The 17,654-nt window shown below is 33.9% G+C and overlaps 1 protein-coding gene across 4 annotated transcripts in view; it reads left to right on the top strand.

Annotated features, from left to right (window-relative positions):
• The window catches only part of nAChRalpha6 (nicotinic acetylcholine receptor alpha6), a 125,913-nt gene continuing 108,259 nt past the window's right edge, over positions 1–17,654 (top strand). For all 4 annotated transcript variants that reach the window (XM_076120997.1, XM_076120979.1, XM_076121006.1 and 1 more), the window contains exon 1: positions 1–142. In XM_076120997.1, the coding sequence (XP_075977112.1) occupies positions 97–142 (46 nt within the window). In that variant the 5' untranslated portion in view covers positions 1–96. The remainder of the gene's footprint in view (positions 143–17,654) is intronic.

Here is a 17,654-nt window from a genome sequence, read left to right as displayed (position 1 = left end):
GCCGCTCGGGCCGGCCGCACGTGTGTTCAGGCCGCATGAGCGCGCCGGCGTGCTAGCGCAGCGTGCGCGGGTGTGGTATGCCCGCGCCTCGCCGCTATGGCCCCTATGTTGGCGGCCTTGGCGCTGCTGGCTTTGCTGCCCGGTGAGTGTTCCGCCTCGTGACGCGACGCAACAGGCGTCCGCCGCGCCCCCGCGTTTGTTTACCCCTATGGGGATCGATTGGCGTGATGGTGAGAGCTGAGGTGTTGTGAGTGATACCCGTGAGCTGACGGAGGTAACCCCTACGGAAGCCGTACGGAATATAAGGTTCCAAAGTCGGCCAGGTAAACGGTAGCCGCGTGGAAACTTTCCATCGGGAAACTTGGCCTCCAACTGTTTGAAACTCGCCCGGCAACGGTTTCTCCGTTCATAAACGAGCTATGTTTGTAGAATTGATTTAGGGCACGTGTTCAGCCTATGTTTTCATTTCCCGAGCCGGGTCTGTATACGAGGTAATAAAACGAAAAAATTCAGCTTTTACGAGTGAATCTGTACGTATTTACTGGGACGGTAATGATTTGGTTACCGCTGCTCGTGAGACGAGGTGCCAACTTTATGGTTCCCGTCCGTGAAGTCTTTCCTTTTTAACACTTTCTTTTCGTTAGGATTTTTCTCGCAAAATGTTTTTATGCTACTCGCAACACGTGTTTTATGTTCTGAAATGGTAAACTGGAGCTTAGAATATGATTTTTAGGAAAATGTATCGAGGAGCGTCGAAATTATTGTTAAGATGACACCACAGCGACTTTTTTCCTTAATTACTGCATTAAGCCAAATTAATTAACCTCACTGCTGTAACACGTAGCTTGGGGAAGGTATATAGAACGCATATACGAAAAATCACATCTCGAGACAAAGTTAATTAAGCCCTAAAAAGCAGAACTCGTCCCAGGGGCATGGCCGGGATGAATACATTCATGAGCACTTCGGATCGTCTCCCGGGATCCATCCCCCCGTTGGCTTGCCAACAGGTTACAATCGAGAACGCCCCCTGTAACTCAGTTTACGTCTTAGCATTTCATCGTGGAGATATTCTCTGTAGAATTATAAGGCGAATGTTCGTCACTTTGTGTCGAGCGCGCGATAATGAAACGTGATTGTGTTTGATTATCGCGGGGAACACCTAAAAAGGGATTTAGGCGTGAAATTGCTTTTAACTATTGAGTGAGCACACCTTTCTATGAGTCCTTAAAGGGGAATTTTCTCTATGTGAAACCCATTTCACAAAAGGCTATTTGGTATACACATAAAACCCTTTTTATGATTGAAAACCTCGAAGAATTCTTGCCGAAATATATTGTCTCGATACTATGGTAAATTTACTATTATCTTAGGATCCCAGTCTCGGTACTCCAAACAAAATATTCAAGTAATGACCGAATTCAATGAAGGGTAAAGAATAGCGGCCGTTCATTTTTCCTCGATAAAATATGCACATAGTATCCGTGGGCTGACGTCCTGACGGACAGGTCAAAAGGGTTTATTACTTTATCCTCCTCCCCAAGATAAGTGGATATTGCGGCAGCATTCTGTTTCATGCGAACCCTCAAAATCTCCTTTCGTTTGATTCAGTCCAAGCGTGATTACATAAATACGATAAAATATAAAGAGAATAGTCCAGAACATTTTAAGCGATATTTTAACCTTTTGAGTAAGCTTTTTCTTTTAAATAGGCGATAAAAGATGTTAAGTCAGATAGCAAAACGAAAAGAAAAACAACTAGTCAAACTTGATTTCCATCAGATACTTACTTGAGACAAGATAAGATGTTTTATGTCTCACTTTTTAACAAAAGATAAAAACTTTATGTTTATTCTGCGAAACATTTCGCGAACTCTCATTTAAACAAAAGAAGGATCTGTGTTGGCAGATTCAATCAATCTTGATTGTCGCAATCGTTACGTGGGAATACAAAGATTTGGAACGACTCAAATTTAATCCGAAGGCGGGCAATTGTAATAAAATAATAAAAGAAAAAAGTATTTTATAACTCGATCATTAGCAATACATCATTCTTAAATTAGATTTGTGTAAAGGTTACATTAAAATCAATATAGATTGTTAACTTACCTAGACGATCTTTTGAGAATATGGCGTCAAATCTTGTTGAATCTATGAAAGCTAAATTTTAATGTGCTAGTGGATGGCTTGAGGGTATATTTGAACCCGTTGAACTATTGTGGTCGATCCTTCAATCGGCAGTCAATACCCTCGCCGACGGACTATTGATCTTGTGTCTTATACGAGAGAGATTTTCAGCTCAGATACTGATTCCATTGTGTTATATAATAGAATACAATTAAGATTTAAAGAGTTTAGACCAACAATGTCGGAGGTACGTAAGTATTAGGTCATTTATTCATTGTTATAAAACCAATAAGTATATTGACTGTAGTATAATTGCTAAAAACGGTAATATGAAATAACCATATAATGAAAAAAAGTAAGATCTCGCTAAGCGTGATGTATACTAACAAGTTATTATAGCACACTGGGAAATAATTTAATAGTTTACAACATGGAAGTAAGTGTAAAAAATAAAACTAACCCCAACAAAATCTGTAAAATTAGTTTAATTCTGTGTTTATGAGCTGTATCCATTTGCGTAAATGTAAAATACCACGAATATTTTGTTTAAACCGTTACGAGTCCTTCACTGAGCTGTAATGCGAACCTTTTACCATTTACTACACATGCTTCCATTAACTCAGACTATTTGCGACCGAAACTAATATGTAACTAGCTATAAATGATTGCCTGACCTAAGATATTCTCCGTCTCGCAAAGCTTCTAGCTTGTTTTAGTCAGATGAGATCATTCATCCCAATATCTACGTTGTAATACACGGTAAATAGCTTCGCTGTCTTTATTACAGCTCTGTTGATTTACCTCAACATGAAAATAATGAAATCATCCCACAACGCAACCAAATTAACGACCACAGATAAAACAAAAGAGTCCATAGAAAAAATTATATGTTTTCTGTCAGCAAAGGACAAAGATATATTATGCCTGATTGGATTGGGACCTACATGTAACATTTAATTAAACTAATGGAAAACTCAATTACTTTAACTCAAACGTTAGATGATGGTGAGAACTGAGAACGACTACCTAATTGCTTATGGTCCACTTTTAAGTAGTTCGAAAAAGTTTTTCACGACGCAAATCTGTTTCTGGCTCTATGGACGAAAATTAAGCTCTGAAGTTTTAATTTGTTTTGTCTTATCTTTTAATCGACATGACGAGTCTCGCAATTTCGGGGAGATTATGAAAGTAGTATTAAGTCGGGGTCAAAAGACCTCTCTTTTGACCTTTTGATTTTAAAATTGTGCGCGTATTCAGTAGGTATAAAGCTTCAATAGTCTTAGTGAGGATTAAATAGCTATCGAATGTAGCAATTGCTCGAATAAATTCGTGAAAAGTGGAAAGTGAAATAGATTAAAGTGGTTTTCTATTAGTGAATTCAATTGCTTCGTGGTCAGGTGTCTGATTTAGTGGTACTCTAGCCATCTAAAGTCATTATTTTGTGAAATCGTATAATTAGATTTTTCAAATCGCAGCTAGGCCAACGAAACGTGCCAAATGTATGTTAATTTATATTAATGAGTACGAACTATTGGATGCATTGTATAGCGTAGTAGCGTGTTTTTGCAGCATCGTTTAGAATAATTAATCGTGTTTTTATACCTCTGCTGTCACTTCGTCTATCAGGTAGTCTATGTGAAAGTGCTGAAATCGGTGTTTAAAAAACCTCTTTATTAAAGAAATTTCCTTACTTAGACACAAAGCTACTATTGTTTAAGATCCATTATTTTTAGTTTATTGTTTCTCTTCTTACTTCTATATTACTAGAAGACTCTAGATAAAGTCCAGCCACTCCCACTCTAAACTATTTTCTTACAGTATTTTCATAATTAACATTACCTCTTGCATTAATCCAGTTATGATTCAAACGTCTTTTTCTACCGTTAAAGTTCTTTTGACCGAAATATCAATAACAAAACTCAACCCTACTAGATTAACGACATCGAATGCATCTACACGACACGAACAGAGCTTAAAGATTTACAGCCCAATGTTGCAGCGAACGCGAAAATATCAATCCATCATTTTCATACCATTAACGTTATGTTCGTCATAATATTCTGTCAATACGAACTCATTTATTTCGATATCGTTTTATGTAGGTGGGGTGCTAAGTATTTTTGTCGCGATAACTTACTTTTGTTTTGTGCTTTGTCATGAAATGATTGTTGAGTTTTGTGTTGGTGTTTTAAATGCTAACGATTTTGTGGTAATAGGTGAGGGTTGGTGTCTGATTTAACTTGTTTATTCTCTTGATTTTGTGTTAAAAATGCGATGTCTTTAATAATATAAACTAAGTAAAGCCGTTTTTGGACAACAGAGATATACTTACGATTTTGAACTTGCGATTTTCCGTTTCAAAATAAATTTATTTTACTACACAGTACCCATATATATTATAACATATATTTAAAAGCTTGTTACCCTATTAAAAAATGTAGTGATAAAAATAAAGAAATAGTCTTAATATTTCGTTAACTGAATCAAAAGTGTTCTAAAGTAACTTAGCGTACCTAACATTTTTGTTTATAATCTTCCGATAATTTAGTAAATCATAGTGCATCTGGAAATAACTAAAGTATAACTTTTCATACTTAGCATTTTTGGGATGATAGTCTACTTAGTAATATTTGAATCTACTTTTTATTAGAACTCGTTAAAATGGCAGTCACATTAAATAATTTTAATTACTAGTCATAAAATATGAAATTGTGGTCTTAAAACACCGAAACGTGGATGCAGTAGGAAGATAAAAGTAATCTTTCTAGAAGTTTTATACAAAGTCAGTCATCAAAGAAAGTTATAATATGCATTGTATCTTTACTATATCGTATATAACAAAAGTAATTGCTATTCATTTTAATTAGATTTTATTAAAATACTAGCTTGTGAGCATATTGGAGTAATTTGATACGGAAAAGAATTTCTTATGTTAGATTTCATAATTTTAGTAATCTTAAGTAGTCATATATTGAAATTATGAAACCTAACCGAGTATAATTAGTCAATATATCTGTAGAATAGACGTTTCGGTACTTATTTCAAGCAATTAACAACTGTTTAACAACGAATTTCGTATCTCAATCGGCTTTTCTATTAGCGTATGCGTTTATCTAGTTTTATGACAGCCGTAAAGCTCTGAGTAACAAGCATTTGAAACTAATCCCGGCCATATTGCACCCACAAAACCGCAAATTAACTGCATTAACAATAAAATAACATCGTGTTGTCTGTTGATTTATAACGAATGTTTTTGCGTCCGGCCTGTAGGCCACACTTAATCTGGGGGCACGGAAGTGCCCCCGCAAGTCGAGCAAAAAAAAAGCGGCACGGCCGTAACATCCTTTTCTCGAAGCAATTCAGGCTATTTTTGACACCCCTATAATTTCGTTGTGGATAGAACAAGAAGCCTGGATTTTCAGCAACTAATCAGTAATTGTATAAACACGATATATTTAAAATTTCAGTCAATTTGAACCAGTAGTTTAAGAATGACAACTTGTTGAAATTTTGAATTTTGTCACTCACTGATTCACTGACTCACTGACTCACCGATCATCAAAAGTCTAAGGTACTTCTAGCAGACTTAGAAGCTTAAAATTTAGAATACAAATAGGGTTTAGTGTCTTAATCATGGGAAAAATCAAATATTTTTTAATTTCGGTCTAGTTTTTTAAATGCACCAACTGCAACAATAACTTTGTAATCCCATATAAATGTATAAGATTACAAGGTTACATTTGCAGTTAATGAATTATTATTACTGTAGAAAATAAAATAAATAAGTGTAAATAGGTACCTACTATATGAGGCATAACGGGAGGGGGTATAGGGTGGGTAAGGGTGTTTAGCTCATGAAACTGAACAACATTCCCATACGAAAATATGTATGTTGAATTATGAAAAAAAAAACGTCTTTCCATACAAATTGGACTTATGTTCGCTTTACAAAAAGAAGTGAGATGCCATCAAAAACATTCTGTAAAAACTCAAGTCTCGCCGTAAAAAGTTGTGATATCTATATAATACCAAGTCGATTAATCTATTTAGTCTCTACTTAAAGGACCTTCTGTCTTAAGTTATTACGTATGTTATTATCATGCCAATTTAAAAAAAAATACCTTTAAAACAAATAAATCGACTTGGTCATCGCAAGAAAACACAAATTCGCCATTAACATTTCAGGAGCATTAACTTCTCGTCGTGCTGTGTAGTGTGATACATACCTACATAATCAAATCATGCGATGGCCAGGTCGGTCTATTTGTTTTAAAGGTATTTTTTTTTAAATTGGCATGATAATAACATACGTAATAACTTAAGACAGAAGGTCCTTTAAGTAGAGACTAAATAGATTAATCGACTTGGTATTATATAGATCTCACAACTTTTTACGGCGAGACTTGAGTTTTTACAGAATGTTTTTGATGGCATAACTGTCTTACCAAGGGGTATCGTGTTACCCAGGTAACTGGGTTATGGAGGTTAGATAGACAGTCGCTCCATGTAAAATACTGGTATTCAGCTGCATCCGGTGAGACTGGAAGCCGACTACAACATAGTTGGAAGAAAGGCTAAACTGATGACTTCTATGAAAGAAATTTTCGTCCAGTCTACCTTGGGGTGGTACAGAGATTGACTGAAATAATTACAACTATGTTTTCTTTATCTTTTAGATGAAGATGAGTCTTTGGAACATTCAAAGTCTACCACTACTGAAACAACCAAGCCAGCTATAGCTAAGACTATGACATTCAAACTTAGTAAATATTTAAGACGACGGACCATGGACGTAACTCCAGAATATTTATAATTAACTAGCTGACACGGCAACCGTTGTTTAGCCACAAAAATTAAATAAAAAAACATTGTCCAGCGGACAAAATTGTGAGTCTAAACCATTCTCAGATCCCCTTGAACACACACAAAAATTTTCATCAAAATCGGTCCAGTCGTTTAAGAGAAGTTCAGTGACATACACACTTGCAGAAGAATTATATTTATAATTACTAGTAAAATAAATAAATAAAAAACCTTTCTTCTAAATAAATTATCTTTATTGAAACGAAATTAACTATACGTTTAGTGCAATGGTTAACGTGGTCACCTCGCCGCAATAACCGTAGCGCCGCGTGTGGTTCCAATCACACCCGGGATAAATATTTGTGTGATGAGCACGAGTATCTGTTCTGAGCTTGTTCATGTATCTATATAAGTATGTATTTAGAAGTATATAAGTATGCCATCAAAAACATTATGTAAAAACCTCAAGTCTCGCCGTAAAAAGTTGTGAGATCTATGTAATACCAAGTCGATTAATCTATTTAGTCTCTACTTAAAGGACCTTCTGTCTTAAGTTATTACGTATGTTATTATCATGCCAATTTTTAAAAAAAATCCTCTAAAACAAATAGACCGACCTGGCCATCGCATGATTTGATTATTAGTATGTATCACACTACACAGCACGACGAGAAGTTAATGCTCCCGAAATTTATGATAATGGCGAATTTGTGTTTTCTTGCGATGACCAAGTCGATCTATTTGTTTTAAAGGATTTTTTTTAAAATTGGCATGATAATAACATACGTAATAACTTAAGACAGAAGGTCCTTTAAGTAGAGACTAAATAGATTAATCGACTTGGTATTATATAGATCTCACAACTTTTTACGGCGAGACTTGAGGTTTTTACATAATGTTTTTGATGGCATTGCTATTGACACAGATTTATGTTTTTCTGTTTTGTTAAGCATTTTCGCGGGAATAGGTCTGTTGTTTAATTTGTTGGCGGCCATTGTTCCGCGGTTGTTTGACAGTTGCCGAATTGAGTGATCGTTTGTTAGTTATCGGCTTACCGTTCGATTTTTCAATTGGTTTGTTTTTTTAGATTGTTTTTAATTTGGTTTTTTGTTTTCTGTTATTGTTTAGGCCACGTTTTTTAATTGAATTCGTCTGTTTTGTAGAGACAAAATCCATTTTTTTATTACCCCAATGGCACTAAAGTTCGTTTCAATATTGCACACGATCAAACAAAAAATATCGAAAGAAATCTTCTTCGTCTATCGTAAATCATCCCTTGAGTTTTATAATATAAAAATGAAGTACTTACTTTGATTAAAAAAGGCTGTGTAATCAAAAAAACATCATTCTTGCAAAATATTCTTCTAAATCCCGCGTGGAACAAGCCGTGACATTGGCTGAATAGCAAATATTCACTCAAAGCTTTGAACACTGACACCTTCAAAACTCCGGCTTATTTCAAAATTTTTGCCCTTTGAAGTAACGCAAAAAGAGCGGAGTTACTTAATTATCCCAACAAATAATTACCATATTTGTTATTTAAATTTACCCAGACGGGGGATTAGACCGCGCTATTTAAGCAATTCGCTGGGGAATCGCATTTTTGCAGTGTGGCAACCTCGGGTCGCGGTGCGTAAAATATATTGCTATGTCAGTGTACAGGTAATGTGTTCACAATTACGACCTCAGTATATTCCGAGGGTAAATGGTTTTAATTATTGTAATTATTTTTCTCCTTTATGATTTGGTGCGTTTAAACGTACAACTGATGTTATCGTCAAACGTATTTGTTGTTTAGGATTCTTTATGTTATGAAGCCTTTTTATTAGATGTCTGTACATTTATGAGTTGACATTACGAAATGTTAAACACAAAATTAATTCCATGGGGTTTTGTATCACTTCAAAATCAAAATCATGTAAGAGCTTTTTATTGAAACTACAACTTTAATATTGACGTTATTATTAGTGTAATTTTTATGTTATAATTGAGTAAAAACCATAATATGATTAGTAAAAAAGATTGGAGGATGAGCAAAGCAAATAAAATTTCCTTCTTTCTTTCTTAAAAACGTCAAATAATTTATACTAAACTGTTATTTATAGGAATTATAACAATAACTTTAAAATACAATTGAATAAAGCATTTACGGCTGTTAAACAGTGTGTTGAACTAAAAGGTAGTGTCGTGTTCGAAAATTCGAGTGTTTTGGAGCCGAGCCAGGATATTGTGGGACACTCCATTACACTTGAGATCAAGTCACGAACAAAGAATATTAGTAATATGTGTACTGTGTAGCATAAGATACCTATCTTACATCGAGGAATCATTTTGAGTATTTAGTCTCTAGTTCTTAAAAGATAAGCCATTAATTGTCTGACATAAATGGTTAAAATTATTCCAAAAACAAATATACTGAGTTGACGTTCTAAAAGTAATATATTGCGAGAATTTCTTTCTTCGAGAATTTATCTTCAAGTAAAGAGCTTAAAAACATATTCACTCATCCTCAAAAAAGGCTCTAGTGATCTACTCGCATCTTACTGGTTTATATTTATTGCCCAAAGGCAAAGTTTAGCTCTTACCCAAGTGAAACAGCTTATAAAAACCCTTGACATTACTGATGACGTACCACAAAGTTACGAAGTGTCTGTCACGGTTACCCACTAATGGATGGCACTCCTAAATATCACAAATCCTAGGGAACTTCAAAACTTTAATATAACGATCACATTAATGAAAGGGTTTCGTAATCTATTATACATTTATTGGGCCGTGGTTTATTGAAAACTGGCGAATAACTAACTAGACGGTAACGATCCCTTTGCGGTGTAAACTGTTAGCCTCGGGGTTGCCATGTGAAAATTTTGCGGACATTGATGGGAGGTTTTGAATAATTTCCAAGTGTTTTTGTGGTGTTGCCCTTTTTAGAAGGTATTTTGTCGTGTAAACCCTTTTAGATATACAGGTACTTTGACGGCTAATAGAGCTACTTACTTATAAGGTTATCTTTATTTTAACAAAAGTCTTCGCATACTTATATAAAAAACAAATAAAAAAAGACGTGACATATTTTTCCTTTAACGCGACACATAAAAATCCGCAACAAAACATTGTGATTTAAAAAAAAACATAACCAATTTTTTTACAAATAGCATCGCACATTGACAGAATATTCGAAATACAAAAAATATATTTCTTCTTTTATCCAGCCAGTATATTTCACAACTAGTGAAAACTTTTTAGATTATTTCGAGTACATTTTCTTTAAAAGCAAAAGTTTGTAAGCTGTGTGGCAACAGTCATTAGTAGTGGATAACTGCAGGCTTCCTTGAAGTTAGGTAAGCGTTCAAGTTGTAACTACTAGTATACAGCCAGGATTATCATGTTCTCTGCTGTGTTATTGTTATTTTGCTTCGTTAAGTAGTTTTAGTGTTTTGAGGTTAGCGCTAGCTACACCACTTATGGCTGTAAACGAGATAACGGCATTGAATATTTGTTAGTTTTTATTTGTAGAAAAAACACGAGAGTGGATTATGCTGCTAATCATTAAAATATAACTTATTTAGCATGCATGTTGATTCATCATTATATCTATTTATATGTGACTTCAAATTATCTTTAAATAAATTCAAGATTATCTACCATAGAACACGAGAATTGCACAACAATTTTGAATTAAAAATATTAACTCAAATCGTTTTCTCAGTACTCACGTTTCTTTGTCTCAATCTCGATTGAAACATTTCTTCAATTAATTCTTACAAATTCTAACTACAGCACAATTGTTCTCTTCTAAATTAATAGAAATAGGAGCCTTCAGGGCTCAAGCGAGCCCTTGACAAATAAAGCGAATTCATTACGGCAACTAAACTTCATTCGGTAAATTCAGAAATCGGCTTAAAACTCATTCATTCGCCCAAAAATTAAACACAAAAGGAAACAAATAATCCGTGGCGCGGCTGAATGAAATTCAAAGAGTAGCCATTGGGGACCACAATGAGAATCGCAGGCTGAATTGTGTACAATACTGAGTATGAAACAGGAGCTTGAGGGTGAGCTCCGGAGCCGCCAACTGCCAAGTAACAAACATCTAAGGGGTGTATCGTACCGTCTGCCCGAAATTTCGTGCAAATTTTCCCTTCTTCAACGTGAGTACACTCCTTGACACTTTACGAGGTTTATTGTGTGAGATTTTTAGACTGGCAACTTTTATGGACAAGTTTCTATAGTGCGTGTTCATTTGTTTGAATTACGTTTCAAAATGACTTTAATTTTGACAGTCTTAGTCATTTTATTACTATGGCCATAAAATCAACCTTCCTACCCATTTATTAGTAAATTTACTTAAGAAAAGACAGGAAAAAACATATACATGTTTATAAGACGTGCCAATTTTACCAAAATGCATTTTATCCGTCTAAGCTTTTCCCAACAGTTTAGCTGGTTTTAAATGAGACGATCGTTGACTGTTTGACAAAGTGCGACATGTCGGGAGTTATGTATCTATCCCGCTTGTCGGATTAAATCGTCGATTTAGTGAGGCTCACCTTTAACGCTCGCCTATATTGCCGCCATTCACTTCAAACTGAGCTGTACAGAAACGCTACGTCGTAAACGAAAAATGTACTGGTTTTTTTTTTCAACCATTTTTTATCTGCATTCATTAAGGTTATATGGACCATGCACAAATTGTAAAAAGAGCTCGATTCTCTCTTTTTACAAAAAATATATTATGCAAAGAAGGTTAAATATAAAAGATCTTTGCTTAAGCCTAACAAATTAAAAATTACCACAGTTACGTAACAAGTTGAGGAACAAAATTAACACACTTTAGTTTTTTCCATATGCGAGCGCCGCCAACTAGTTCCAATTAGGTCGATTTAGTTTTAAAATTTCCATTTGACTACACACATTTTGAGCTCTGAACACGAGGCCTTTCGCACGGTCCGAGGTTTCGTGGTGTGAGAATTTCAATTAGCGAGGATTCACTTTTCACCGAGATTCGAGCCAAAATACAAGCTTAGCCACATTTCAGCGCAATTAAGCTTGGTTTACATTCTGACATGTGTCTCTAGCTTATGTCACGTTGAAATTTGACTAGAATAACCAATGTTATTGCAAGTAAAAGTTGGAAATGAATGCATAAAAATATGACATTTTATCGTTATTTTTTGGTAAATAATTGGACTACTTTTCTACTGGTAAATAAGGCATTTTTATCTCTGCTACGACGTGTATTTTATTGTATATAATTATGTATGCAAATAAAATATGTTGTCTCGATTCCTCGAAGCATCTCCGCTTTTAAAAATCAATGTGCATTGTGCTTCAGGCGACACAGCTATGTCATTATAATATCATCAATAGAACAGTCACATCTTGAACGAAATATCGAAAAGATTCCTAAATGTATTGTAAGAAATATCGTGTGCACTCAACTATCGGTAGACGTAACACAAATGCATTTTTCTAGTAACTTTCCTTTCATTGTTATTTAGTTCTTGGAATTTAAACTCGGCACTTTCAAGTTTCCACAATCGAATTATTCATGAGTTGTTTATTTTCTCAAACTGTAGTGCACGCAAGCTGTAATAATATGCGTCAGTTTCAAGGCATTACTTCTGAAAGTTTCCTCTCATGTGAAAACTGAAAATGCTTGCAAAATAGGCTTGAGGTTTCGTAATTAAGGCCGTTTTATTCGTACATTTGTCGCTTTTGTGTTGCGGTCCCACTGACCGTAGACTTTCAATTTTCGTTCTTGTTTGAATTTTAATTGATATTTACGGTGTAAGAAGTCTTAAGTAATGTGTTTCGAATTAATTTGCGGGGCCAAATGTTTTAATTGTGCTTTGTTGCTGTGCCTCGATTCGTGACTTTTATAAATTAACGTTTCGTTCAACGTTAGATTGTTTTAGGTTTCTATTTTGTTTGTCTTAAAACGGAAAAGTATAATTACGTGTTGCGGAATACAAATCTTTTTAAAAACAAAATGTAGTTGTACGTTTGTGATTCAAAAACTAGTTTTTACAACTGCTGCTTTGCTTAATTTAATGATAACAATTTATAGGGCCGTATTTCTTTGAGCTAAAAATGTCATGTCTTTCTACATCTATCTCTCTGGTTGAAGCGCTTTTACGTATAAAGCACAAAATTTTAAAAGTAGCCTATATCCTTATACTCTAATTTATCAAGCACAACCAGGCGAGTCGTCTAGAAAAGCTAATAATCCATAAAATAAAGCAATAACATGATAATTACGTCTCCCATTACGGCGGCCTTGCGTTGAATGTCGTAATATCTTTAGTCGCAGATGGCTCCATAACGCAATTCTAAGTGCATTCCCTCATTGCTCCATGCACTGGGAGATATAGCATTTTTATCGTTTTCAATTTTCCTCTATCGAACGTTATAACCTCCTTCGTCGTTTGCTCTCACTTCCAGTGGAAGTCGTTTAGAGGTTTAACGCTTTGCTTTTATTATATGTGACGGCCTCTTACAATCTTTATGGCTCAAATTATTCTATTTTTGATATCGTTTTGGCATTTTATTTTTATAGGATTAGAAATGACTTTAGATTTTTGAACTGCGTATCAGCATGCCTTTTGGTTACCGTAAACCGTAACTAATTTAGGAAAATCTGGGGTAAACTTGATTATAGAAATAAGTAAATAGTTCGCATAAAAAAGCTAGCTATGAGTTCAGTTTTCTTGGTACTAAATATTGCTACGAATAAAATTGTGGCATTTTAAATAGTGTAATTAACCTTAAAAATGCCAATTTCTTCCCATTATAAAGTAACCACTGTGCTCAAAAGTACCCCGTTTACCAGTTACTACCACTTTACTGTAGATTTTTAACCATTACAATTTTTTGGACGTTAGCCGATCGGGTTATCTGATTTTTGCTGGTTTCTTCGGGAAACAGATCTGAATTTATTAATATGTATGTAGATTAAAATTCATCTTAGTCTATATCAAACTTGAATATTCGTTGTACCGCCTGTTGAACAATATCGGTTGCCAAATTGAACAGTTTGTATTTGGCAGTGTTACAATGAATTTACGATGTTACATGACTGGTATAATAAAATGAATAACCACCAACAACTAGTTGCATAAACACGAAAGATCAGATAAAGTAAATTTCAATATTTTAAAATTAAATTCAAGAAAAGAAGTAGAGCTAAGCCTTTGCCCAACAGTCGGCGATATAGGTTAATAATAAAATAATAATTCAACAACGAATAAAAATTAACTTTTATTTTTAACAACAACTTCTTTCAAAAAGCTTGCGTTCTTTTTTTTAATTGTGAATTTTTTTTTTCATTTAAACAGGCAAGATGTGACAAAGATAACTGCCTATTCAGCCTGCTAAAATGTTTTTCTAGAATATAATGAAAAAACACTCGTATGTGCTAGAAATGTACACACTTCATTAAGTTAATTAGTTACTTAGCTAGTAAGTTAAGTTTTGCTGTTTAGCGCCGTTTATCAGAGTTGGCGCGACAAATTTGTTCCTCCGTTATCTCTGGATCGTGTCAGTGTTGCCAGCTACAAATTGTTTGTAGTTAACTCTCGAGTGTTTCGTGGTTACTTTGCACATTGTTCTATATTTAATTAAGTAGGCTGTTAGTGTGTTTATCTTAGTCTTCAATGTACGAAAATAAATTGAGAATTGTTCGTGCCGTTTTTAGAATTTGAATAAGGTTATTTTCGTTTGTGAACCAGCTTACTCATAAGTAAGTGTAGAGGTATATTATGAAAAGCGTATTTCTTTGTCGTAAGTAACTATGTAGAGAATCATCGAGCGTCCTTACGTCAGCATCAAACATTTGTCAAATAAAAACAAAGCATTGCTTTTACCTGGGACTTAACTCTCACAGCATCATTAACCAATTGGTCCGATCAACCATTTATAACCATAAATATTCATGATCGGTTGAATCAATTATGAATATTCAATTAGAAGTAGCCGGAGGCGCTACATGGACCTTTTGAACGTTGATTTTGAAAAACAAAAATACATGATAATAACGATTTTTCGTGATACATAAAAGATCATCAAAAATGAATATTGTATTATTTTTTTTCATCAAAAATGTCGTTTAGTGTGAACAAGCTTAAACCAAGCTTTTCATGTATAAAAGTGGATACATTTGGCATCCTTTCATGTAAAAACGGCTAAATCAATTTGGATGGCAGATCGCAGGTCAATAGGTTGCATCATGGTATAGAGTCATAGGTTCGAATAGGTTGCTATAGGATACTGAAAATCAGTTCCAATTTCGCATGTTAAAGTATTTTTACGAAAAGCTTCTTGTGGAAATAAAAGAAATCTTTAAATTTCTAAAGGCTGTAAACTAGTTTCATTTCCAATAAATATGATATTAAGAAATAAAACAAATAATCAAAATAATTCATGTTAGTGTTAAAATCTTATAAATCCAACCAAACGTTTCGCAAATGTTATGTTATTAGAATCGCGGCTCGATTCCATTACGCTTTTATGATAATAGCAGCCTGTAACATCGAATATTGCTTAATAAATTACAAGAATCTATTACTAGGATATAAAAGGGTTTTTCTTGTATTGAGAATTAAAGTAGAAATGTATTTTCATTCGTATTAATATAAGCTGATGTCTGGAGATTAGCTCGCGTATTCTCTTCTAGCGAATGGCTAATATTATAATGTCATTGATGGATTATAATATTATTTTATTAGCCGACTGCAGCATCCCACTTCTCATTAAAACCTCTTTATTATTCTGATAAGTCTTGTTAAATCTCTTACCACGTTAGCCCTAAGAAGGTGGTCAGATTTTCCCGTCACCTGCGTCTTTATTAGGTTTAATTGGTGTTTTCTTCATAAAAAAAAGTATGCATAAAATAAAAATTAAGGAGTATTGTAACTGTATTTAACTCATTCAAACTTTCGAATTAAGATGAAAAAACAAATAGCGTATCTTTTTGCAATTACTTCAAGTTATTTTTAAATCTTAGTACTACTATAGTTCAATTCATCTTTTATAACTTATGAGCATTATTCCTTGTTTGGAAAAAAGACTTTCTTTAAAGTATTGTTTAATAAACCAATGAAATTATGTTATAGTAGTAGTAAATACTCTTTGAAACATACTTTAGTATCAACTACTTATTCTTTGTATCATGTAGTATACGTGTAAAGTAAATTAACCTGTACTGTACAATTTATATGTAAATGTACGCTTATTAACTTTAACGAAGTACATCATATATAATTAGTGGCAAGTTCTGCGTAAAATTCATTTATTTACTGATATTTTTAACAGTTCATGGAAATAATTAATCTTATGGCATGTTTTAAATGCCTTAGTTGTTTGTCTGTAGTTGTAGAGATAAATGGATATCGAAAATGAAATCGGTGGGCACTGATACAGTTTATAATATTTATTCATATTCTTTATTTTTTGTTTAAAGCGTGTTTATATACAGATAGAATTGAATTGATAGAGCTTTTTAAACATTGCAAATATACCCATAAAATACCACATTTTAAACATTAAAATGATTTGGGTAATATTGTAAGTTGTAACCCACAATAATTTTGATAACAATACGAGTATATGCTACATATTTGAATTTTAACTAGAGTTTTACATATACATAAGTATATTTCATGAAATATATACGTCTTTTAGAAATAAACTCCACTATTCCGTATCCCTGCACATATAACTACAGCATTTCATTCTTTTACGCGAACCTTAATCGTATAACAAGCCACAGAACATTTGCATAGAAAACACGACCGCCAACGTTCCCCTATGAATATTTCAAACGTATGTATTTTACCAAACTCTGTATTAACCTCACTACCAATTTATATACTTTTGTAGTAAAAAGTCCCTTTTTAGGGATCCGTACCGAAAACATAACTCTATTACTAAGACTTTGCTATTCGTCTGTCTGCATGTCATTAGGCTATGTCAAAAGCATCGTGAAAGGCAGATAATCAGAATTTTCACAGATAATACATTTCTGTTGCCTCCATAATAACAAATAAAAAGCACAAATTAGTCGTTATTGATGCTTCCATGGTACAGACGTGATTATTTTGCGGATTTTTTTATAGAAAATGGAACGGAACCCTTTGTGCGCTAGTCCGACTGTTACTTTGTCGGTTTTTTCTCTCTTCGGTATTACCGTACAATCGTCTTAGGACCCTTATTTGAGATAAAAATAGCTTTTGATGTTCGTTTGTACTTTTGTAGAGTATTTTACTTTTTATTAGATACATGAGATTTTTGGAGAAGGTTTTATTTGTGAAGATGCCTGCTGGAGAGGGTTTGTAGTCGCGATAGATGTATTTGATGTGTTGTTAAGAAGGGGTATGTAAATTATCATTTTCTTGAAAATTTTTGCAATAGTTTAGCAGTATTCATCAAATATTTAAATCGACTTTGACAAAAGTAGTATGAAGACAAAACATCTTTTGCATGTTTCATTTCAAGAATAATAGCTTTCATCTATACAATTTATTATACTTTTCAATTAATTGAAGTTGTATTGGAATTCTTGACTACACCTTGCTTGACAGTACGAGTCAATAAACAAAAATTAAATCGTTGTCTATACAAAACCATAGAGTATTACTCTTACACTAATGCACAAATTTAGGGGTCAAAACTAACCAACTAACAAAAACTTTATTCTATCGTCTATTCAGCACCTTTCCTCAACC

The sequence above is a fragment of the Anticarsia gemmatalis genome, chromosome 1 (genome assembly GCF_050436995.1).
Source record: "Anticarsia gemmatalis isolate Benzon Research Colony breed Stoneville strain chromosome 1, ilAntGemm2 primary, whole genome shotgun sequence".
Taxonomy (NCBI): domain Eukaryota; kingdom Metazoa; phylum Arthropoda; class Insecta; order Lepidoptera; family Erebidae; genus Anticarsia; species Anticarsia gemmatalis.
The sequence above is the reverse complement of the archived record's forward strand: the minus strand, read 5'-3'. Positions and strand labels throughout refer to the sequence as shown.